This window comes from Anas platyrhynchos, chromosome 2, assembly GCF_047663525.1.
Source record: "Anas platyrhynchos isolate ZD024472 breed Pekin duck chromosome 2, IASCAAS_PekinDuck_T2T, whole genome shotgun sequence".
Lineage (NCBI taxonomy): Eukaryota > Metazoa > Chordata > Aves > Anseriformes > Anatidae > Anas > Anas platyrhynchos.
The window spans coordinates 24266397-24289649 of NC_092588.1; the positions used below are offsets into that span (position 1 = coordinate 24266397).

Sequence of the window (23253 nt, forward strand, 5' to 3'; positions counted from 1 at the left end):
AAGCAAATCTTAATTTCTCCATTTCCAAACAACCAAATCTTCAGTGAAATTTAAAAGCATTGGTTTTCACATTACATACGCAGGATTTCAATGACTTTCTGTTAGGGAAATACCGTTTTTCTTAGGAGCAAACCAGACTACTTTCACTGTTCCACAACCCTTTAGTTTCCAAGGGGAAGTTTTACCATCAGCTACAGGGCGGTAATACCATCCTCCTCCCTCCCACTCAGCAACCCAGAGTGGTTGAAAGCTGCCTGGAGGATGAACCCTTTCCTCCACGGGTGCAGCTTCCCTGATCCAGGTCACCGTGGTACAAATGCAGGTTCAGGAACAAGCAGCACGGTGTGGATGGGAAGCAGCGTCGCATAGTTTAATTCAGGATGCTACCAAGCATCTGACAACGGCCTCAGATTATCAGATGTATGGCTGGGGTTTAAGCTTTTCAAAGCAGCCAAAAAACAGCTTTTGACTGACTACGTGAGATGCAGATGCACAGAGGATCAAGTAAGCCATGCTTGAAAGGCTGAAGGGGTCAGGTCAGGAAGCTCACAAAGCAAGAAACTAGTTGCCAGATATACAGACACAACCTACTTCATTACTGCAATTTTACCTCAACCCATGGTTTAGAAATTAGATTTTTGCAGTTACCTAAAAAAAAAAAAAAAAAAAAAAAAAAAAAAAAAAGTAGCTTATTCTGCCTAATGAATGCTATATCCTGCTTCTAAAAGCTTTAGTGCATTGCTAGGAGAGTATCATACAGAATTTCTAGGTTGGAAGAGACCTCAAGATCATCGAGATCACGGGACTTGTTCTCCAGACCCCTCACCAGCTTCGTCGCCCTTCTCTGGACCCGCTCAAGCACCTCGATGTCCTTCTTGTAGCGAGGGGCCCAAAACTTAACACAGTACTTGAGGTGCGGCCTCACCAGAGCCGAGTACAGGGGGACGATCACCTCCCTAGCCCTGCTGGTCACACTGTTTCTGATACAAGCCAGGATGCCGTTGGCCTTCTTGGCCACCTGAGCACACTGCTGGCTCATATTCAGCCGACTATCCACCATCACTCCCAGGTCCTTCTCTGCCTGGCAGCTCTCCAACCACTCATCTCCCAGCCTGTGGCTCTGCTTGGGGTTATTGCGCCCCAGGTGCAGGACCCGGCACTTGGCCTTGTTGAACTTCATGCAGTTGACCTCAGCCCATCGGTGCAGCCTATCCAGATCCTCCTGCAGAGCCTTCCTACCCTCGAGCAGATCGACACACGCACCTAGCTTGGTGTCATCTGCAAACTTACTGAGGGTGCACTCAATGCCCTCGTCCAGATCATCAATAAAGATATTAAAGAGGACCGGCCCCAGCACCGAGCCCTGGGGGACGCCACTAGTGACTGGCCTCCAACTGGACTTGACTCCATTTACCGGGCCTCTTTGGGCCCGGCTATCCAGCCAGTTTCCAACCCAACGAAGCGTGCGCCAGTCCAAGCCTAGGGCAGCCAGTTTCTGGAGGAGAATGCTGTGGGAGATGGTGTCAAAAGCCTTGCTGAAGTCAAGGTAGACCACATCCACAGCCTTTCCCTCATCCACCCAGCGCGTCACTTTGTCATAGAAGGAGATAAGGTTCGTCAAGCAGGACCTGCCTTTCATAAAGCCATGCTGACTGGGCCTGATCGCCTGCTTGCCCTGCAAGTGCTGCGTGATGACTCTCAAGAGAATCTGCTCCATGAGCTTCCCTGGCACTGAGGTCAAACTGACAGGCCTGTAGTTCTCCGGGTCAGCCCTCCGGCCCTTCTTGTAGATGGGCGTCACGTTTGCTAGCCGCCAGTCAACTGGGACCTCCCCCGATAGCCAGGACTGCTGATAAATGATGGATAGGGGCTTGGCCAGCTCCTCTGCCAGTTCTCTCAGTACCCTTGGGTGGATCCCATCCGGCCCCATTGACTTGTGCACATCCAAGTGCCGTAGCAGGTTGCCAACCAGTTCTTTGCGGATAGTGAGGGCCACCTCCCGCTCCCTGTCCCCTTCCACCAGCTCAGGGTACTGGGTATCCAGAGAACAACCGGTATTGCCGCTAAAGACTGAGGTGAAGAAGGCATTGAGCACCTCCGCCTTTTCCTCATCTCTTGTAACTAAGTTTCCCCCCGCATCCAGTAAAGGATGGAGATTCTCCTTAGTCCTCCTTTTTGTGTTGATGTATTTATAAAGACGTTTTTTGTTATCTTTAACGGCAGTAGCCAGATTGAGCTCCAGATGAGCTTTGGCCTTCCTAATTTTGTCCCTGCAATATGCTGTGATTCTGTGATTACTGGACCAAAGAAGGTGATTTATCCGAACACCAGGCCTTACATCCCAACACCACCAAACACCAAGCACCCCAAGGCAATGGGCACCCAAACATCCCTCCGACACAGCGGGCCGACCAGCCCAACACCGTGTGAGGAGTTGGACTTGGTGGTCCTGAAGGGTCCCTTCCACCTCGGGGTATTCAGTGATCCTATAATGCACACCGCCCAACTCCACAAAGGGCATAACCCCGCCCTCCATTGTGAGGTCACGCCGCGCACCCTATAAATTCCAGGCGCACGGCCCCATTGCCAGTAGCAGACGCTGTCTCTGCACTGGTGCGACTGGTGCGACTGGCAGTAGACGCTACAGGGTCAGGGGCTGCTGGCCCTCGCAGACCCAGTGAAGGTGACCGACCGTCAGTGGCCAAGGGCCACAGCAGTCAGAGTTCAGCCAATTCTTCCTGTCCCCGTGGCCATGGTGCGGGACATTGCAGGAAGGGGACCGATGGGGCCCAGCCGCCCCACGCCCCGATGGAGCCCAGCGCAGCTCAATGGCAGCTCTGCGCAGCAGGAGGAGCGCAGGCTGGAGCTGCAGGCACTGCGTGCCAAACTGGAGGCCGAGCGCCTCCACAACCAGGAGCTGCGGCGCCACTTCGCCGCAGAGATTTCCAAAATGAAGGAGGCGGAGGAGAGGGAGCGGCAGCTGCTGGTGCAGCAGCTGCAGTGCGAGTGGGACAGGCAGCAGGCCCTCGACGCGCAGCGGCTGCAGGAGCAGCAGCGGCAGCAGCGCGCCACCGAGACCCGGCAGATGCTGCGCTGGAAGGCGGCCGAGCTGCAGGCGGCGCAGGAGCCGCTGCAGAAGGAGCGCGACGCTACCACGCACCAAGCGCGGGAGCTGCAGCGGCAGCTGGCCGACGAGCTGCGGAGGCCCTGCACGAGCAGCAGCGCAGCCCGCGCCAAGCTCCAGGCTGTCCTCAAGGAACTGCGCTGGGAGACGCATGGGGACCAGCCTGCCCGCATCCGCCAGCTGCAGCACGAGCTGGAGCTGGAGAAGAAGCTTTTCATCAAGTACATTGTGGCGGGCTTCGAGGACGAGCAAGAGGACAGCCAGGGAACAAAGGGCCAAGAAGACCAAGAAGGGCCCTTGCGCAAGGCAGAGCCAAAGACGCCAACACGGGCTCAGCCTGCCCAGGACGCACCTCAGCAGGGAGCCAAGGAAAGCTGTGGCTCCGAGAAGGGCAGCAGCCGCCGCCCTGTGAAGGACGCTCACGTCCAGGTGAGGAGACAGGCTGAGGAAGCTGGGGGTGAGAAGGCTCCGGGGAGACCTCGGGGCGGCCTGAGGTCCCTAGAGGGGGCTACGCGAAAGCTGGGGAGAGACTCTGTCAGGGAGTGCAGTGGGGGGCTCAGAGGAACGGCCTGAGGCAGAGGAGGGCACGTTTGGGTCAGGTATCAGGAAGAAATCCTTCCCCGGGAGGGCGGCGAGGCCCTGGCGCAGGCTGGGGGGGCCCCAAACCTGGCAGGGGCTGGAATGAGGTGGGCTTTGAGCTCGGGCTTTGAGCTCCCTTCCAACCCGACCCTTTCTCTCATTTGGTGATTGCAGGTTCCAGAACCTTCCGACCAACACAAGGTGCTGCCAGGCACGCTCAGGTGGATGCTGGAGCAGCACGCCCGCCTCCAGCGAGCCATGAGCGGCCTGGAGAAGCAACGCCAGGCCCTGGAGGCAAAGCAATGCCTCCTGAGAGAGGCGAGCACCAAGGAAGAGTGCCAGGAGCTCCAGATGCTCCAGGAAGCCAAGGAAAAACTGGTGGTGCTTACCGAGCAGCTGGAGGAGAAATGCAGATCCCTGCTGAAGGCCATCCACCAGGCCAGCAAGACTCCAGGGCCTCCACCCAGCCAAAGCTCCGCTGAGGCACTGCCACCTTGTGAGAGTGCCCCCAGCCCAAGCGAGGAGGTGCTGGTTGCCCAGCTCACGCAGCTGAGCAAGGAGAAAAACCGACTGGAGGAAGAAAATTCTCACCTCCGAAGGCAGCTGGACGCAGCGATGGAAGTCCAAGCTGAAAATGCTGACCTGAAGAAGCAGGTAGAGCAAATGGCAGAGGAGCAAAACTCTGCCCTGCAACAGGTCAGCGAGCTTCAGGCCCAGCTGCAAGAGGCAGAGTGCCAGCTGAAAGCGCTCAAGGAAATTGCAGATAGAGGGCCACAGCTGGAGAGAGAACACCTGGAGACACAGCTGGCGCTCCAGAAGAAAGAACAGGAGCTCGAGAGCTTGCAGAGAGCTCAGGCAGAAGGCAAGAGGCAGCACGAGGAAGCCTCGCAAATGTTACGAGCCCAGGTCGCCGACCTGGAAGATCGGTGCCACCATCAAACCAAACAACTCAAGCTGCTCGCTGAGGAGCTGCAGCGGCTGCAAAGCGAGCAATCCAGCCCTGCCACTACCCGTCTGCCACAGCTCTCACCTACCCACCCAGCCACCTCCGAATCCCAACCGGCAGAGGACAGCCCAGGGCCCAGCCTGCCTGCAGAGGAGGGCGCTGCAGATGAAAGTCAAGAAGCGGAAACTTGGCAGCAGCCCTTCGACCTGCAGGCTTCACTGGGACAAGGACCAGCAAGGATTCGGAAATTCCTAGCTCTGAACAGCTATGACCCTGCTGATAGTCCCAACAAGCATCCGGAGCGAGAGCTTCCCCTCACGGCGGGGCAGTTTGTTTATGTCATTGGGGAGATGGATGAGGATGGCTGGTATATAGGAGAGCGGACAGACGGCAGTAGAGGCTTCGTCCCCTCCAATTTGGTGGAAGAAGTGTTTGACGACCTGAGCTTGACAGCAGTGCCGCCAGATCTGGGGGATGTCCTTCTGGACACCGATGAGGGGGAGAGCTCCACTGACAGCAGCAGCAGCAGCAGCAGCAGCAGCAGCAGCAGCAGGGAAGCCAGGGATGATCTGGACAAAGAAATCTGTCCCGATATGATGGCTGCATGGTGTCGTGGTTCCGCTCGAGTGGGCAGCCGAGCTCCACCACAGCCGCTCTCTCACTCCCCCTCCTCAAAGAGGAATGGGGAGAAAATATGTGAAAGGGGCTCAAGGATTGAGATAAGGACGAGAAAATCACGCAATAATTAGTGTAACGGGCAAACCAGACTCAGCATAAGAAGACAGATAGTAAGATTTATTGCTCATTACAAACAAGCTAGAGAAGTGAGAAACAAAGGAAAGAAACCAAAAGCACCTCCCCCCCATCCACCCTCTTCCACCTCCTCCCCCCGAGCGGCGCAGGGGAGCGGGGGAACGGGGGTTATGGTCAGTCTACAGCACTTCTTCTCTGCCGCTCCTTCTCGGTCACTCTCGTCCCCTGTGCTGTGGGGTCCCACCCACGGGATGCAGTCCTTGATGAACTGATCCGGCGTGGGCTTCCCACAGGCAGCAGCTCTTCCAGAACTGCTCCAGATATGGGTCCGTACCACGGGGTCCATCCCTCAGGAGAAAACTGCTCCAACCTGGCTCCCCTACGGGCAGCAGCTCCTGCCAGATCACCTGCTCCTGCGTGGTCTCCTCTCCACGGGCTACAGGTCCGGCCCGGAATCTGCTCCGGCAGGGGTCTTCCACAGGCGGCAGCCTCCATCGGTGCAGGGCCACCTGCTCCACCGTGGTCTCCTCCACGGGCTGCAGCGTGGAACCCTCACTCGCTCCACCGGGGTACTCCATGGGCTGCAGGGGGACATCCTGCTTCACCATGGTCCTCACCACAGGCCGCAGGGGACTTCTGCTCTGGCGCCTGGAGCACCTCTCCCCCTCCTTCTACACTGACCTTGGCACCTGCAAGGCTGTTTCTCACTCCCTTGACTCTCCCGGCTGCTCTGTGGCGCAGCAGTTTTTTCCCTGTCTTAAATATGCTCTCACAGAGGCGCAAAACAACATCGCTTATTGGCTCAGATCTGGAAAACAATGGGGCCCTTCCCAAACATGGGGCAGCTTCTAGATCTTTCTCACAGAAACCACCCCTATGGCCCCCTGCTACCAAAACATTGCCATGTAAACCCACTACACATGGGCCGTTGCAGAAACCTTCCTGGAGGAGCTGCATGACGTGCTCAAAGAGGACGAAAAAACCTCCAGGGAAGGAAACGATGATTGCAGCGACCCCTTCTGTTTCTCACTCATGGTGGAGGAGGAGAAAGATCAGGGTGGGGGTGCCGATGGCACCAAAAGTCAATAAAACTGTCAACAATAATGAGCCTGGCCTTGGTGATTCTTCTCCAGAAGGTTTATAGAAATGGAGAAGGACTTCTTTGCCCTGCAGGTCACTGCACGCTGGAACAGGTTGGCCAGTGTTATAAATGAAGTCTCAACTCAATCTGAATTTTGTAATATTTATAAAACAAATATTTCTAAAAGGTATAAAAGGCAAGTCAACAGTGCTGGGTGTGCAGGGAGTCTACGCTCCACCAACACGCACACACGAACATCAAACATGCTAAATACACAGAACATCGCTTTCCATACTAAACCCGAGTATGCCTATACATAAGTACAATCAGGAAAGGTAACAAACAATCCTTTAAGTTCCATGACTTAACAGTCTCCATATTCCATTCCTTTTCTTGACCACAAATAAGTCTCCATTTTCCGTTCCTTTTGAACGATATGTCTCGCTTTAAGTTGTCAAGCAACTCAGTCTTCGGGCCTTATGTATCCCGTTCTTCCCGGATTGAAGAAAAGCATATCCATCTCCTTTTCAAGGCCCTACCCCAACCGTAACCCTAAACCTAACCCTAACCCCAACCCTAATCCCAACCCTAACCCTAACCCCAACCCCAACCCCAACCCTAATCCTAACCCTAACCCCAAGCCATAACCCTAAACCATAACTCTAACACTAACCCTAAACCTCACCCTCAACCTTACCCTCACATTAAGCCTCACCCTCACACTTACCCTAACCCGAACACTAACCCTAACGCCTAACCGTAACGCCAACCCTAACCCTAACCTTAACCCTAACCCTAACCCCAAAAAGTGCCCCCAAGGAAAGCCTTTGGGTACAGCTGAACTCCCCTGGGGAGCCTTTATGCAGCCCTGCATGAAACTGGACTCTTTGTCTTTGCTCTTTCTGAACAACCCTAAACGTAACCCTAACTGGAACACTGAGACGAATATAAAAGAGGGCCCCAGAAAATGCGTACGGAGCCCCTTTCTCCCATCAAAAAAAAGCCCCCAACGGAAGCCTTTGGGTACAGCTGAACTCCCCAGGGGAGCCTTTCCGCAACCCCCCACACAGCATGACTGTTCTTTTCACGGGCATCAAATTCCAAAATGAGAACTATTCTTAACTGAAGGTTTGCTCCACAAACGTCCTGTTATGGCTGTTTTGTCTCTTTATTGTTTTGTTTTGTATTAAAAACATCCGTATGCAACAACACGAGGCTGCAAGAGGAGACGTTCAGTCTTAATATCAGGAATTGTGTCTTAGAAACGTGGTCAGGCTCTGGAACTTGCTCCTGCTGAAAGGTTTCATGGCACCAATCTGCCGGTGGTCAAGAAGCGTTTGGACAATGATCTCAGACGTATGGTGTGGTTAATGGATGCTCCCGTGTGGAGTCAGGAGTTGGACTTGATAATCGTCGTGGGTCCCTTCCGCATTGGGATATCACAGAATTTCTAGGTTGGAAGAGACCTCAAGATCATCGAGTCCAACCTCTAACCTAACACTAACAGTCCCCACTAAACCATATCCCTAAGCTCTACATCTAAACGTCTTTTAAAGACTTCCAGGGATGGTGACTCCACCACTTCCTGGGCAGCCTGTTCCAATGTCTAACAACCCTTTCGGTAAAGAAGTTCTTCCTAACATCTAACCTAAAACTCCCCTGGCGCAACTTTAGCCCATTCCCCCTCGTCCTGTCACCAGGCACGTGGGAGAACAGGCCAACCCCCACCTCACTACAGCCTCCTTTGAGGTATCTGTAGAGAGCAATAAGGTCGCCCCTGAGCCTCCTTTTCTCCAGGCTGAACAAGCCCAGCTCCCTCAGCCTCTCCTCGTAGGACTTGTTCTCCAGACCCCTCACCAGCTTCGTCGCCCTTCTCTGGACCCGCTCAAGCACCTCGATGTCCTTCTTGTAGCGAGGGGCCCAAAACTTAACACAGTACTTGAGGTGCGGCCTCACCAGAGCCGAGTACAGGGGGACGATCACCTCCCTAGCCCTGCTGGTCACACTGTTTCTGATACAAGCCAGGATGCCGTTGGCCTTCTTGGCCACCTGAGCACACTGCTGGCTCATATTCAGCCGACTATCCACCATCACTCCCAGGTCCTTCTCTGCCTGGCAGCTCTCCAACCACTCATCTCCCAGCCTGTGGCTCTGCTTGGGGTTATTGCGCCCCAGGTGCAGGACCCGGCACTTGGCCTTGTTGAACTTCATGCAGTTGACCTCAGCCCATCGGTGCAGCCTATCCAGATCCTCCTGCAGAGCCTTCCTACCCTCGAGCAGATCGACACACGCACCTAGCTTGGTGTCATCTGCAAACTTACTGAGGGTGCACTCAATGCCCTCGTCCAGATCATCAATAAAGATATTAAAGAGGACCGGCCCCAGCACCGAGCCCTGGGGGACGCCACTAGTGACTGGCCTCCAACTGGACTTGACTCCATTTACCGGGCCTCTTTGGGCCCGGCTATCCAGCCAGTTTCCAACCCAACGAAGCGTGCGCCAGTCCAAGCCTAGGGCAGCCAGTTTCTGGAGGAGAATGCTGTGGGAGATGGTGTCAAAAGCCTTGCTGAAGTCAAGGTAGACCACATCCACAGCCTTTCCCTCATCCACCCAGCGCGTCACTTTGTCATAGAAGGAGATAAGGTTCGTCAAGCAGGACCTGCCTTTCATAAAGCCATGCTGACTGGGCCTGATCGCCTGCTTGCCCTGCAAGTGCTGCGTGATGACTCTCAAGAGAATCTGCTCCATGAGCTTCCCTGGCACTGAGGTCAAACTGACAGGCCTGTAGTTCTCCGGGTCAGCCCTCCGGCCCTTCTTGTAGATGGGCGTCACGTTTGCTAGCCGCCAGTCAACTGGGACCTCCCCCGATAGCCAGGACTGCTGATAAATGATGGATAGGGGCTTGGCCAGCTCCTCTGCCAGTTCTCTCAGTACCCTTGGGTGGATCCCATCCGGCCCCATTGACTTGTGCACATCCAAGTGCCGTAGCAGGTTGCCAACCAGTTCTTTGCGGATAGTGAGGGCCACCTCCCGCTCCCTGTCCCCTTCCACCAGCTCAGGGTACTGGGTATCCAGAGAACAACCGGTATTGCCGCTAAAGACTGAGGTGAAGAAGGCATTGAGCACCTCCGCCTTTTCCTCATCTCTTGTAACTAAGTTTCCCCCCGCATCCAGTAAAGGATGGAGATTCTCCTTAGTCCTCCTTTTTGTGTTGATGTATTTATAAAGACGTTTTTTGTTATCTTTAACGGCAGTAGCCAGATTGAGCTCCAGATGAGCTTTGGCCTTCCTAATTTTGTCCCTGCAATATGCTGTGATTCTGTGATTACTGGACCAAAGAAGGTGATTTATCCGAACACCAGGCCTTACATCCCAACACCACCAAACACCAAGCACCCCAAGGCAATGGGCACCCAAACATCCCTCCGACACAGCGGGCCGACCAGCCCAACACCGTGTGAGGAGTTGGACTTGGTGGTCCTGAAGGGTCCCTTCCACCTCGGGGTATTCAGTGATCCTATAATGCACACCGCCCAACTCCACAAAGGGCATAACCCCGCCCTCCATTGTGAGGTCACGCCGCGCACCCTATAAATTCCAGGCGCACGGCCCCATTGCCAGTAGCAGACGCTGTCTCTGCACTGGTGCGACTGGTGCGACTGGCAGTAGACGCTACAGGGTCAGGGGCTGCTGGCCCTCGCAGACCCAGTGAAGGTGACCGACCGCCAGTGGCCAAGGGCCACAGCAGTCAGAGTTCAGCCAATTCTTCCTGTCCCCGTGGCCATGGTGCGGGACATTGCAGGAAGGGGACCGATGGGGCCCAGCCGCCCCACGCCCCGATGGAGCCCAGCGCAGCTCAATGGCAGCTCTGCGCAGCAGGAGGAGCGCAGGCTGGAGCTGCAGGCACTGCGTGCCAAACTGGAGGCCGAGCGCCTCCACAACCAGGAGCTGCGGCGCCACTTCGCCGCAGAGATTTCCAAAATGAAGGAGGCGGAGGAGAGGGAGCGGCAGCTGCTGGTGCAGCAGCTGCAGTGCGAGTGGGACAGGCAGCAGGCCCTCATCTAAACGTCTTTTAAAGACTTCCAGGGATGGTGACTCCACCTCTTCCTGGGCAGCCTGTTCCAATGCCTAACAACCCTTTTGGTAAAGAAGTTCTTCCTAACATCTAACCTAAAACTCCCCTGGCGCAACTTTAGCCCATTCCCCCTCGTCCTGTCACCAGGCATGTGGGAGAATAGGCCAACCCCCACCTCACTACAGCCTCCTTTAAGGTATCTGTAGAGAGCAATAAGGTCGCCCCTGAGCCTCCTTTTCTCCAGGCTGAACAAGCCCAGCTCCCTCAGCCGCTCCTCGTAGGACTTGTTCTCCAGACCCCTCACCAGCTTCGTCGCCCTTCTCTGGACCCGCTCAAGCACCTCGATGTCCTTCTTGTAGCGAGGGGCCCAATACTGAACACAGTACTCGAGGTGTGGCCTCACCAGAGCCGAGTACAGGGGGACGATCACCTCCCTAGCCCTGCTGGTCACACTGCTTCTGATACAAGCCAGGATGCTGTAGGCCTTCTTGGCCACCTGAGCACACTGCTGGCTCATATTCAGACGAATAACATCTCCACACCTTGCTCCTCAGAGCTGTCTCTGAATCTCTGGAGGCTCCCAGCCCCAGTTTGAAAGCTTGAAGCTCTGGGAAGTACACAAAGCAGCAGCCCACGACAAGACTGGAGTAGCCAAAACCTGCTCAGTGGTGGCCTTAATAGCTGAGGTCTTATAAATCAGTGTGACATTCTGGACATAGCAAGGAGTAGCAATGTTTCTTGGGCAGCAAATGAAAAGTGATGCTGATCGTGGTGTTTATCTGAAGCAAGCACTTATGTTACCCCCTGACCCATCTCCTGGGTTTGTTATCCTTACCTTCTCTAAGGAATTCTAACTGCTGGGACCTTTAAATGCAAATCCATTCTTTGGGCACTGTCCTGGCCGCATCATTTGCATGTACAAGTCCATCCCCTACTGCATACTACAAACACAAGTTGAGACACAAGCAATCAGAAGCCAGGCTAGTACAGGAGAGAGCCAGCAGCTGGCTGTGCTGCTTTAACCTTTATGAAAGCTCTGGGCAGATATCAAAGTTCAGGCTACATAATGACATCTGTAATCCTCCATCTCCATAGTATCAAGAGTCATTCACCAACAGAAAACATGCTGGGAAGAGCAGCCTCCCCTAAAAGGGGAGCACACGGGAACACCCAGGACCTGGTTGAAGACCACCAGCTCCAGCAGCCACAAGTGGCTGGTCTCATGCCAGCATTCCTGGAGAGCAGGGGCCAATGCACCTCCTGCACAGCCACAGCCACTCTCCAGCTCTCTAAAGAAAAAATTTAACACGTTTACTGCCAGCTGGATCCACATACCGATGGATGCCACTGGTTTCTGAATAATTCTTCACTCCATGAGGTAGCAGAGGTAGACCAATGCCAAAAGAAGACGTTCACAACCAAGGAGCACTCTACGGCTGCTGGCAGTGCTAGCAAGGCAGTGTTGTCTTTCATTTTCTTATATTTCATGGACTCTTTAGGCACATCATCTTTAGTGGTCCCCGGTAACTGCTGCAGGTTGAAGATCACAGAGGAAGATGCTTGTCTTGCTTTAAAGAAATGTAAATGCCAAGATATTCAATATAATTTATTCGTGATTAATAAAAATACACTTCTCTAACATCCAAAACATAGTTTATAGAGAGGAGAAGCTTTGTTATTCTTTGTCAGGTCTTCCAGCTTTATTCAAATTCTCACAAGAGCAGAACTAGGTAACAGACCCTTGTTTTATTTTTATTTGACAGTTCAATCAAATATTGGCTTTTTGCTAAAATGGCAGGTAATCCATACACATTTACAGTTCCTGCTAGACACATGTACGTATGACACTTAAAATATACAATTTACTCTGATTCTTTGAACAAGGTGCTCCCCCCAGACTATTTGCAATTTCATGGCTTTGTGAAAAACATCATTTACATGAATCCTCTGGTATGTTTTCATACATACTCCTTCAGCTGTCAGGCCAAAAAAAAAAAAGGCTAAGTTGTGCATCCGATACAAAAGAACAGAACACCATAAGAGAAAAGTTTGGGTAGAATAGTTTAAATTCTTCTAGAATCCTTACAAAACCAGCACTGTGACTTCTAAACTCATATGAAAAGCAATGAAAGAGACATTTCCCAGTTTTATTTGCAATAGAGTCAACTTGTGGTAAGGAAAAACAAGGAACCCAACAACAAAACCGAGCGTGATGCAGCTTTCTGCTGTCAACTACTTTAGAAGAGGCAATGCAGAGTACTTTTTTTTTCCTCATACAGTGAAGCAAACTAAAAAGCAACAAAAATCAACATGAAACACCACCACAAATCAGACCCACAATAAGACACCTTGGGCAATCTGACCTTCCTCCCCAAAGCAAAGCTACGACGCTTCCCTTAGGAAAGGATTGGTGCTGAACAGAAGTTCCTTTGCCTTCCTTACTCTTACTGGGGGACCAAGCCATGAAAGCCTTCCCCTTTCCAACCCCTTTATTGTTATTGTATGATTTTTTCAGGGTCCTTATCTGTTTTAGCAGAGGTCAGACATCCTTTTCAAGCTCCAGCTACCCAGGCTAACCCTGCTGGCTTTGCACCAAGACACTCTAAGTTATAACACCAGCTTGGAGGTGAACAGCTTCTGCACCAGGTTAGGGTAAGGGCACCAATTCCTGATTCCAGCTCTAATTCCTGATACAAGACAACACACGGGCTGCCCCCAGCCATTTCAGTGTTCCCCCAATCTGAAGGGTGACATCCTCCGAGAGGAACAGCAGTGAAAGACCTGGAGTGGTCCTTCTTCAAGACAGAAAAGCAGCAGATGGGGACACTTACTGAGAAGTGTCCAAGATAAATATCTCTTCTAGCCTACGTTTTCAAGTTAAACAAACCAAGAACAAACACTGGCATGTTTTACATTGGGTCAGAGAGGATTTCTACAGTCATTCTTAAAGCTGCACATCACTATATTGTGTTGCAGTGCAAGATCTCAGCTCTTTTCGTATCAATATAGTCCTTGAAATCAAATGTGATGAAGCATTTCCCAATGCAGCCTTTTTTTCCCTACGAGTTGATCCTTCTTGGGTCTAATCGAGGGCCAGATTGGATTTTTTCCAAATCAATATTTCTGAGATTGTGGTGCTCTCCAAAGACTCTCAAAATAAAACACAATTAAGCTTTAGAAATCAGTTTTGGATGCAAGAACAAGTCCTCACATGTTGATATTGGCATCCAGACAACACTTGTGTGCCTCAAGGGATTCCAAACATTCATCACTGAAATCTGAAGAAACATCGAGGATCGCTGTCTCTCGTTTGATTTCCTAATTGCTCCACACACACACACACACTACGCAGTTGTTTAATAAATACTAATATCCAGAAGTAAGCTGTGATTTGTATTACAAGTAGGCGAGAGGTGGGAGCAGGCAGCATACATAACCAAGCAGCTTCTCAGGTCTCTGCCAAGCATTTGGCAGGTCAGAGAGAACCGCAGACATGCCCAGCACCACTCGCTCTCACACCATCGACAGCCTTCAGCTCCCTCCTTGCAGATCTGTTTTTCCCTTAGCTTTGCTCTCCGTGTCCTGAAAAAGGTTTTGGTGTAAGCGTTAGCTATTTTCTGCTCTGTGCCAACAGATACCGAAGATATCCTTTCATCAGGCTGCTGACTGACAGCTCACATTAATTTACGTGCTGTAGGCCAGGGCCTGTATTGCAGGTTAGCCTTACAGCATGTCCCTCACCACACTACAGAGAGAAACACTGCTAGGTACAGCCCTGGGAAAAGACAAGAAAGGGAAGTGGGCAGTGAAAAACAACTTGGAGAACTCATCTGTTTGGTTTTCTTTTTACACTTTCTCCATCTTCAGTTGTAGCCGAAGTGTAAACTGCACATCAAGCAGCCGCCAGAAAACCTCAAGGAAATGTGATGGGTCACCCCCGTGCCCTACAAACAGGAAATATTTTTTCAGAGACCAGCAGGGATTTTCAGCTGCTCCTGGGGCTGGCACAGACCGTGGGTACAACGCGCACGTATAAAGGGACTTGCGGCTTAATGCCCACAATGTTCATTACTGGAAAGCAGCCCAAACACAGGAGGAAATGAAACTGCAGGATAAAGCCTTTTTAGAAGTGGTTCACACAAAGTTTGAGAGAGGCAGAACTAGCAAATTTTGCGGCATAATTACCAGAGTTGAAAGTTTTAACCTGGTACTTTGTTCTCAAAACCTAACAAGGCATGCTATTAGCACAAGTATTTACATAACCAGAATAATTCATTTTCTAGGACTGGAATGTTTATCCATATTTAAAGAAAGCCCATGTAGCTTGACAAATAGCAAAGGTAAGAGTGCTAAATCATAAGGTCACCCGTTCATCAAATAGAAACATTGAGATCCCTATGACTGTCACTTAATCATGTACAAATATCGCCTAGCTTAACGAGGCCTGCTGAGAACAAAGTTCTCAACTTTAAGGGGCCTTACTCCAAGACCAACCCACCTCAACCTCTGCAAACACCAAAAGCCCCTCGGGTACAGATGCCATCCCCACATTTAAGCAGCCAGCCTGCTGCCCACTCAATGCATCCCATCCGTACAAGGCAGCAGCAGCACGACAAGAGGAAGCAAAAGGAACACCAGAAGTGTTGGCTGCCACCAAAAAGTGCATTAGTTTGCCCTGAGCAGTGCTGGGACTTCACTCCCTGGTATAAGGTGGCTGCTACTGAGTAAAGAGAAGCATCTAGTGACATATCTTTGCACCCTGAATTGCCTGAGATCCCTTTGTCATCACAAGTGAAGTTTAGGATAACACACACGCCTCGAGGAACGACAGAAGGATGCTCTCCTACTGCTCAATGGTGCTGTAAATACACAAAATCAGTAATAAGCCCCAAACTGATCTCTGCATCTAGCTTGCTAAACACTGTAATATCAACTAATCGCTCATACTAATCCGCATGAGTTACCGGATAGCAGAGGAAAAGTCAGCAGCTCTTAGCGTCACCTTCTGACTGAACATCAGCTCAGCCACTACACCAAGTGAACGAAAGGAACTTGGATTTTTAAGACCCTCCATTGACATCCGTGGCAGTGGTTGGTTTGGTGGGATAAGCAGATCTTGGACACCATCAGGTAGGCTTTTGTTTGTTTGTTTTTTAAGTTTGTTCTTAAAATAATGTTGCTACCTTGATCAACAAGTAACTTCATGTCAAGATATTACCATTCTGCTACTTTTCAGACATTAAGGCAGTTTGACTAATTAAAACCTGTAAGTGAAGGGATAATGACAACCTATGAAGGCATGCAATGATTTATCTTCCCAGCTAAAGCACTCTCTCTCCAAAGGAGTTAAAGGCAGCCCTGCTGATCCGGTGCTTGACAAGCTACCTCTGCTTTCAGAAGTGAATCATCAAGGTGTCCCCAAAATCAATCATTCCAGCGCTAAGATTGTGCCACTAAGTGGAAAGCTCAGCTCCTGCAGGATGTTTTCGTAAATCCATAGTGGAGACAGACTCGCCATGAGCAAGGATAGGTAAGGAATAGTCTCAGATTCTGCCACACGATCCAAATTCTCTCCATTCGATCCAAAAATGCTCCATTTCAGCAACTGACAAGTAGGTTTTAACCTCAGTTAGCCCATTCCCTACAGCTGCAATCCAACCTGACATAGTTATTTAAAAAAAAAAGTAAAAGTACTGCAGTGTAAGACCCATGGTCTGGAGTATTACTATCAGCACAATTAAGCCCATGTTTTGTTTCTGGCTACTGCTGCTCTCCATCTGTGACAGCTCTCCAAAGCCAAATATTCATATGGCTGTTATCTAACCTACTTCTGTCAAGTGATCCTGGTGAGCCAGAGAGAGATGCAAACAAAGCTACCAGCAGCAGCTCTCTGGTAGTGCTCCTGATCTGCCCCAGTTGTTCCAGCTTCCTAGTTTTGCTGGTTTAAACTAGCTGGGAGCTGTGCTCTAACATGGACCTAAGAAATGGCCAAGGTTATAAAAAAGCCTCACTTGTTCTCCGTGGTGGTTGTTTTGGGGGAAAAAGTGAGGATAAATTATGAATTACAAGTTCCCCCCGACCTTGGTCTTTAATAAACACACATTTTTATGTATGTATGCATGCATACATGTAATATTAATATGTATAATGTATACACACAATATGCATATAGAGAAATAATCTACTGTCACAAGTTGATTAGTGCATAGATAAAAGTAATCCATAGCAGAAGGAGGTGGAAGCTTACAGGTGATGACACATTCCCCTGGATTTCCTCACGCAGGAAGTGCCAGAACCATGTTTTTATCTACCACACAGAGAGACAAACTCAAATCACTGCAGTGAGAAGAGCTGTACATAGATTGGTAACAGGGAAATAACTTCGTAACCCAAACTTAGCCACCAAACTTAGACTAGCAGAGGGGAATACAACCACACTGTGGAAGAGTTCACAAACAGAACTAATCTCTCAAGACAAACAGTACTCTGAAGATGCTAACAAACACGTTTTCCTCCCCAACTTAGCTCAATAACACAATCGTTTACCGTAGGACACCAAGCATGAAAACACACTCCCAGTTATTTTGGGTTCAAGGACTTCCTGAGCCAGATGTGGTTTCTGTGTATTCACTAGCTGACAATGAATTTCCTGCTCTTGAGTTTGTTCAGTCTGTTTGAACCCACATCAGTTTTCAGCTTCCATGTCATTTTTTGGCAACAAGTCCCACCAGCACACTACTCACTGAATACAAGCCTCTTCCATCCATTTCACTCTTCAAAAATATTGATTAAAAATGTTTAAACGTGTTCCTACAATTTAGCATTTTGTCAGAAACTTGAGGTTTTAAAGGCATTGCTTAGAACTGATCAAAATGGCACTCTCAAGTTTGTGTATGCTAAAGTTTCCATAGTACCTGCCAGCAGCTGCCAAGTAATGCAGCTATCCACTACTTTCAACATACATGCACATGACAGCTAGTGCACCTACTTATCCAGGATTAGGTAAGGAAAGAAACCCATCCCTCCCCTGAATCCCATTGTTCTTTTTCTCAAAAGCCTGGGACTAGGCGGAGATAGAGACCACTGGTTTGCTGTCAGAACACGTTGCCAGATGATAATTACAAGCTGAACAGAGATATCAGAGGCTGACAGATCTTGAATAACTCGCTTTCCCTCCTTCTCATTGGTAGGTCACTAAAGCTATCTTAAAGAAATGGATGCCTTCAATGCTATTATGTCCTCGTGTTTCATCACCAAAGCTAGAAGAGTATTAAGAAAAGTTATATAAAGAACAGGTTTCAGGTAGAACACCAAAACAATCCTTCCCCCAAGCCTGCCACCTAGGTTAATTACTGTGTTAAAAAAAAAAAAAAAAAAAAAAAGGAATTGGCTATTCTAAAGCAACCTGACCTTGCAAAACTTGGGCTGTAGAACATTTTGGCAGCAGGTCAGAGAAACTTTCCTCATTGCCATAAATATTCACTAGATAGATTTACGAGCCATTGTCTGATCATTAGCCACCAGATCAGTTTTGCTTTTCCATGTATGTGCATTTAAAAGCACCACTGAGTACAGGGGTTACCCTGCTCTTCCCTACCGCATATTTAACTTTTTTTTTTTTTTTGAATTAGATTTCAGAACCTGAAAACTCCATTTAAAAAGTCCTGATTGTTACGTGAAAGGGACCCAATTGCTCATTGCATCCTTTACGAAGCATGGGAACTTGTATGATAAAATAAAACTTATTTCTCCAACAAAATATCAGCTACAAGGGATCACTGCGTCTATTGGAGTCATGTAGAAATTGTCTGTAGATCAAACATTCACATTGGACAGAAAAGCAATATCCAAATAGCAAACAGGTGTCATAAAATGGAAAGAAGCCAAGTTTACTCCAGAAACATTACCATTAAAATAAAACAAACACAGGTACTTGTAACTGCTATAAGAATTGCTACAGAGTTCTGTATCATTCTTAGGGAACAACTGCTGTCAGACAGGCATACAAAAAGGATATTTTGACCTGGGACTGATCAGTCTGTAACCAACAAATGTCCACAGATCATGCAGCCATTGATGGGACTCGTGTGGGATTCCCATTCAGTGAGGTCTCTGTTGGGCTTGCTGCTTAAACTAATTATAGACTAGCCACTGCAGATTAAGACACCCAAAACGCCAAAGTCACACCGAACTATTAATGGCACTGCGTTCTCATGATGTAAGAGCTATTATTGAGAAACTTGTTGTATGTTGCCAGTGCAAGTTCTGGAATTTTATTTTATTTTTTTGATCTTACATGAAAGAGGCTGAGTTTGGTAACATGTCATAACCATAAGACACATGAAAGCATTATAGAAATTAACTTTGAGTGAAAAACACATTTTAATGAAAAAAACAGGCAGCTCACAGACATAATGGTTTAGTTTAGTTAGAGTAGTTAGAAAACTTTGGTTATCTTACAGGTGCTACAGAGTCCGTACTGCTCAACAACTCCAAAAGTAGCTATTTGGACCCTTCTCCAGAGATAAAAAGCTCTCGCCTGAACCTGATTGAAAACTTGGGGTTCTTTTCTCAGTTCCCCTGACAGCTGAGGAGCAGTTTATGGCTTGTAGGGAACGTGGCTCTTTCCAAGGCCTCATGACTGCAGAGAACAAGAGGTACGAAGAGTCTTTGTTCTGCAGAAGACGGGTAGTTTGTGCAGGAGAGCCTTTCACAAGAGGTGTTCATGAGGTCAGGGAGAACATATGCTCCAAGGCACGTGTTTCACATATGCATCCAATACGCATATGCTTCAATGCAATATTTTCATAAATAAGTAAACAGAATTTTCACCGTAAAGGTCAAATGTTACTTTATTACAAAAAAAAAAAAAACCAAAAAAAAACAAAGAGGCAGGATTTCAGGAAACGTTATAAGGCAAGACCCCAATCCACCCCTTCTGAAAGGGGGCCAAAGGTGTCTTTGTGGACCCAGGTAGGAGTGTCCATAATCAATTCCTACCAAGGGCACAATGATGCAACCTAACGAGTTGAAGAGGCATGTGAGAGAAAAACAAAACCACAGAATTCCCACTGTAACCGTGCAACTTGTTTAAAAAAAAAATAATCATCACTACCTGAAATAGTCTAAAACTTGGGAAATCCCTAGATATCCTGGAATTGTTTCCCTGAACAAGATACTGAACAAGCTGTTCTTTGTAGCACAAGCCTTTAGCATGACAGACAACGTTCTTTGGTGAGCTTTGTGCATTTGCTGCAAGAAGATTTCTTTGTTCCTGCTTGGTTTTCTCTTCTGCTTTACCTGGGGTAGTAGGCTGTGTAGTTCATGAAGAGCTGGGCCCCAGCAGGGTAGTACGCCGTGGAGGGCTGGAGTGTTCGTGGGTTCAGGAGCATGGATGGCTGGTACAGAGCTGCTTCTGTTGGCACAACTGCTGCAGGAGTCGGGAAGGAGTAGGAAGGGGGTGAAAGGCCTAAAGGGACAAACAAAAAATAGGTTAAGACCTTCAAAAATCCCAGCATGTATATGTATATGAATTCCATTAGCTGAACAGCTCTGCTGTAATTAAGGAGCTTTCACAGGTTTCTCGTTTGCTTGCTCATCACAGAAGATAAAGCTGGGGCACTGCTATGGGCCTGACTGCAAGACTAAAGTCTGTCCTTCTACCCCCAGTCAAAAGCAAAGGGCAGTAACAAAAATCAGAAACCACTGATGGCTCTGGGAACAGGGTCTCTTTGCAGATGACGACTTTGAAGAAGACTTTGCAGCTTCTCATGTTTGTGTGTTTTTAAACTGAATGCTAACAACACACTGCACTTAGCTGTGAGGGCCTCATAATGCCTCACCTCTTGCTGAAACATCGTTAAACTGCCTCCTTTCCTATTCCTTTTCTTCTCTAGTACCATAACATAACTGTATGAAAGTTTTCGATAGCCCTGAATAAGTGACACTGAAGCTTATTTTAAACCAACAGTTAAAATCTCCCTTCATTGGGGGATTGGGCAGTGACAGAGCAAAAAAAGCTTATCTGAGGAATACATCACTTGCATTTGTATTTAGAAATAGGAACTCTGCCATCTAAGGATTCCCAAGCTTTGAGACTTTTACTCAAGAACCTGTCCTAGGAGCTCTCAGGAGCTCCTGTCTGGGATTTGTCACACGTGGGACCACACACTGCAGCTCCCCGCTTGGATGAATCTCGCATTGCAAGAAGTGCTGGTCAACTGGAAAGCTGAACTCCTACAGATTAGGTCTACTCACAGCTCAGGAGAAACCACACCCAAGAAATTCACTGTCAGACTGGGAGCTCTGAGGAGGGTTTAGAGAATGTTTCTTAGAAACGCCACCATAAACAGTAATACATGTGCAGAGAGAAAGCTCCTACTCTACTGCCTTACCATTTATTATCTTAGAAACAAAGTATTATTTTTCCCGTAGGCTCAGATTTATACAGCATGCATGTTTACTAGGTTAGCCCTTAAGCTCTTAAAGCATCTTCCCCAAACATTTGTCTAGAAGTCCATGCTCATCTGAACAGCTCTGGGGAGCAGAATTGTACATGAAATAGTTTCTCTGAGACCAAAAGGATCTGTATTTTACTCCCAGAGTATATTCGGTTTTGTACAACAAGAGGATAAGTTCCAAAGGAGAACACATCCAATGGTTTCATGAATTAAGTTTGGGGATTGAAAGTGGAAGGACTTATCTGACATGTTCACCATGATGAAAAAAGCGTACACACAAATCAGTTTAAATGGGAAACTGCTCTTTAAGCCTTAGGAAGTCAAATTACTTTTCAGAGTCATGGCTCACCCTGGCCAAGTTCAGTTTCAAGAATGGGAGGGGAAGTTTGCTACTGGAGAAGCAAGAGGAATTTGAAACTAGTCTTTCAGTCATAATAATTCACAACCAGAGGGAAAAATAATGACTGCAAGCTGCTGATTTATCACGAAAAGGCCTCATTTTACCACCCCCATCTGAGACTCCTTTCCAAGAACCAGAATCAGAGTCAAGAAAGCAGCTCCAACACCTACCCGCACACAGCGTAGAGTATTGGCAAGACGCATGCAAAACTTACATGGTAACTTACATGGTGGTGGGGACAAGCCATTTCGATTTAAAGTGCCCCCCATTAATACAAAGTTAATCTCCTCAGCAGAACACTGAAAGACTTCAACATATCTGTCCTTCATTGTCTTCTTGTGACACTTCTGTGCAGCCAGAAAAGCTCGGTCTGCAGATTTCATCTGAATAAAAGCATCTCCCGATGGACGTCCCTATAAAAAAAGACAAACAGAAGTGTTTCTGAAGCTCCTGTGAAGTAGCAGCATAACAATGATTTGTCCTGTTAAAAACACTCTTCAGCCATAAAAATATTTATCTCCAAAGTAAAGTGCATCCCTACAGACTCTTGCAACTATCAGCATGTTTAAACTCTCCCTGAAGTTTCCTCACTACTGCTGGGGAATCATAGTCTACCTGGTGCATCTTATGGGCATCCTTCCAACAACTTGTGCTAACTTAACTGAGAAAAGAAATGCAGTCAAAAGCCTATTTTCTGTTTTGTTAATGCCAATATGGGCTGGAATATTTTAAAATGTCACTAGCCTAAGGCTAATCATGTAGCTAGGCTTGGCGTGAGCTTGCAAAGAAGAAAAATTAGATCCTTGTACAGGGCTGTAAGTGGGTGGGATACACAATTAGGAAGAGTCACTTTAGCCACATAAAGCTGACTTGAAGTAGCCAAAACTGGCGGTAGAGATCTGAAGCCAGCTCTAACTTAAGTTCTGGGCCAGTTCTTCTAGTTTCTGAGGGAAGAAAAACCCCATAGCACCATCCTTTACATGCTTGTTTATGATTAGAGGGTTGGAAACAGGAGTGGTGGGAGTAGTGAGAATATTCAAAAAGATAAAAATCAAGTAGTTGGGCAAAGCAGTACCTAAAAGAAAGGTGACAGCTTTGGGCAGGGATGGCTGATCGCTCTCAGGACTACACACACTCTTCCTCCAGGTTCTTTCATTACTGCTGACAGGCTGATGCTAGCGTAAACAATTACTTGTGCTTTAGCATCTGCATCTTTTTATTTGTCTCTTGCAGACCTGCACATTCCTCATCATTTTTCGTCTCTGACTTGGATATGGCTAGGTCAAGTCCTCACAGACACAGAAATCTTAAGACAGGTGCTGCAGAAACTCTAGTCCCTTCTCTCTTCCCATGCTCCTCAAACAGAGAAGCTTTACTCTGGGAAAAGGAACTAGTTTGCAGCTGCAACATAGGCTTAGCATCAGCAGAGCCACTCAAATCATCTCCACAGAGGATGAGGAGCTGCCCTCTCCTCCCCTTAAAGTTACAAAACTATGCAGATAAACAAGGAGATCGCAACACGTGCCTTTGTCTAAAAGATTTTGCTAGAAACTACCTCCAGGAAACAATGGCAATGATGAAACTATCTACACGTGTCAGTGAGCCACTAATCCACATGTTTAGCCATAGCCATTCGAGGAAAGCAGCACCACAGTTCAGGAGACTTGAAACTTCAGCTGTAGTTTTAGACTTGTGCCATAGGAAATCCTTCCATCTCAATAAGGCTGCAGTCATATATGGCCTTAAATATACCTGGGGCAAAACACTCCTTGGTGAGTCAATGTTGACCAAAATTTTGTTTTTAAAGATATGCCTCGCATAAGAGGAATTATCAA

The 23253-nt window shown here is 48.5% G+C and overlaps 2 protein-coding genes across 3 annotated transcripts in view; one reads left to right on the plus strand and one right to left on the minus strand.

The window, feature by feature from the left end:
* The first annotated feature begins 2782 nt into the window (after positions 1–2782).
* On the plus strand, positions 2783–7937 carry LOC119715700 (uncharacterized). Its single transcript, XM_072034955.1, has 3 exons — positions 2783–3553; positions 3878–5275; positions 7746–7937. Exons 1-3 carry the CDS (start codon positions 2783–2785, stop codon positions 7935–7937), a joined length of 2361 nt encoding a protein of 786 aa, XP_071891056.1.
* Positions 7938–12149: 4212 nt separating this feature from the next.
* The window catches only part of ESRP1 (epithelial splicing regulatory protein 1), a 28178-nt gene continuing 17074 nt past the window's right edge, over positions 12150–23253 (minus strand). The window contains exons 12-13 of one of the 2 annotated variants that reach the window (XM_005030106.6): positions 21645–21831; positions 12150–20027 (exon numbers count right to left, since the gene is read on the minus strand). In XM_005030106.6, coding sequence (XP_005030163.4) covers positions 19855–20027; positions 21645–21831 — 360 coding nt within the window. In that variant the 3' untranslated portion in view covers positions 12150–19854. Of the gene's footprint in view, positions 20028–21632; positions 21832–23253 lie in introns of both variants that reach the window. The other variant, XM_005030105.6, reaches the window with a different exon arrangement.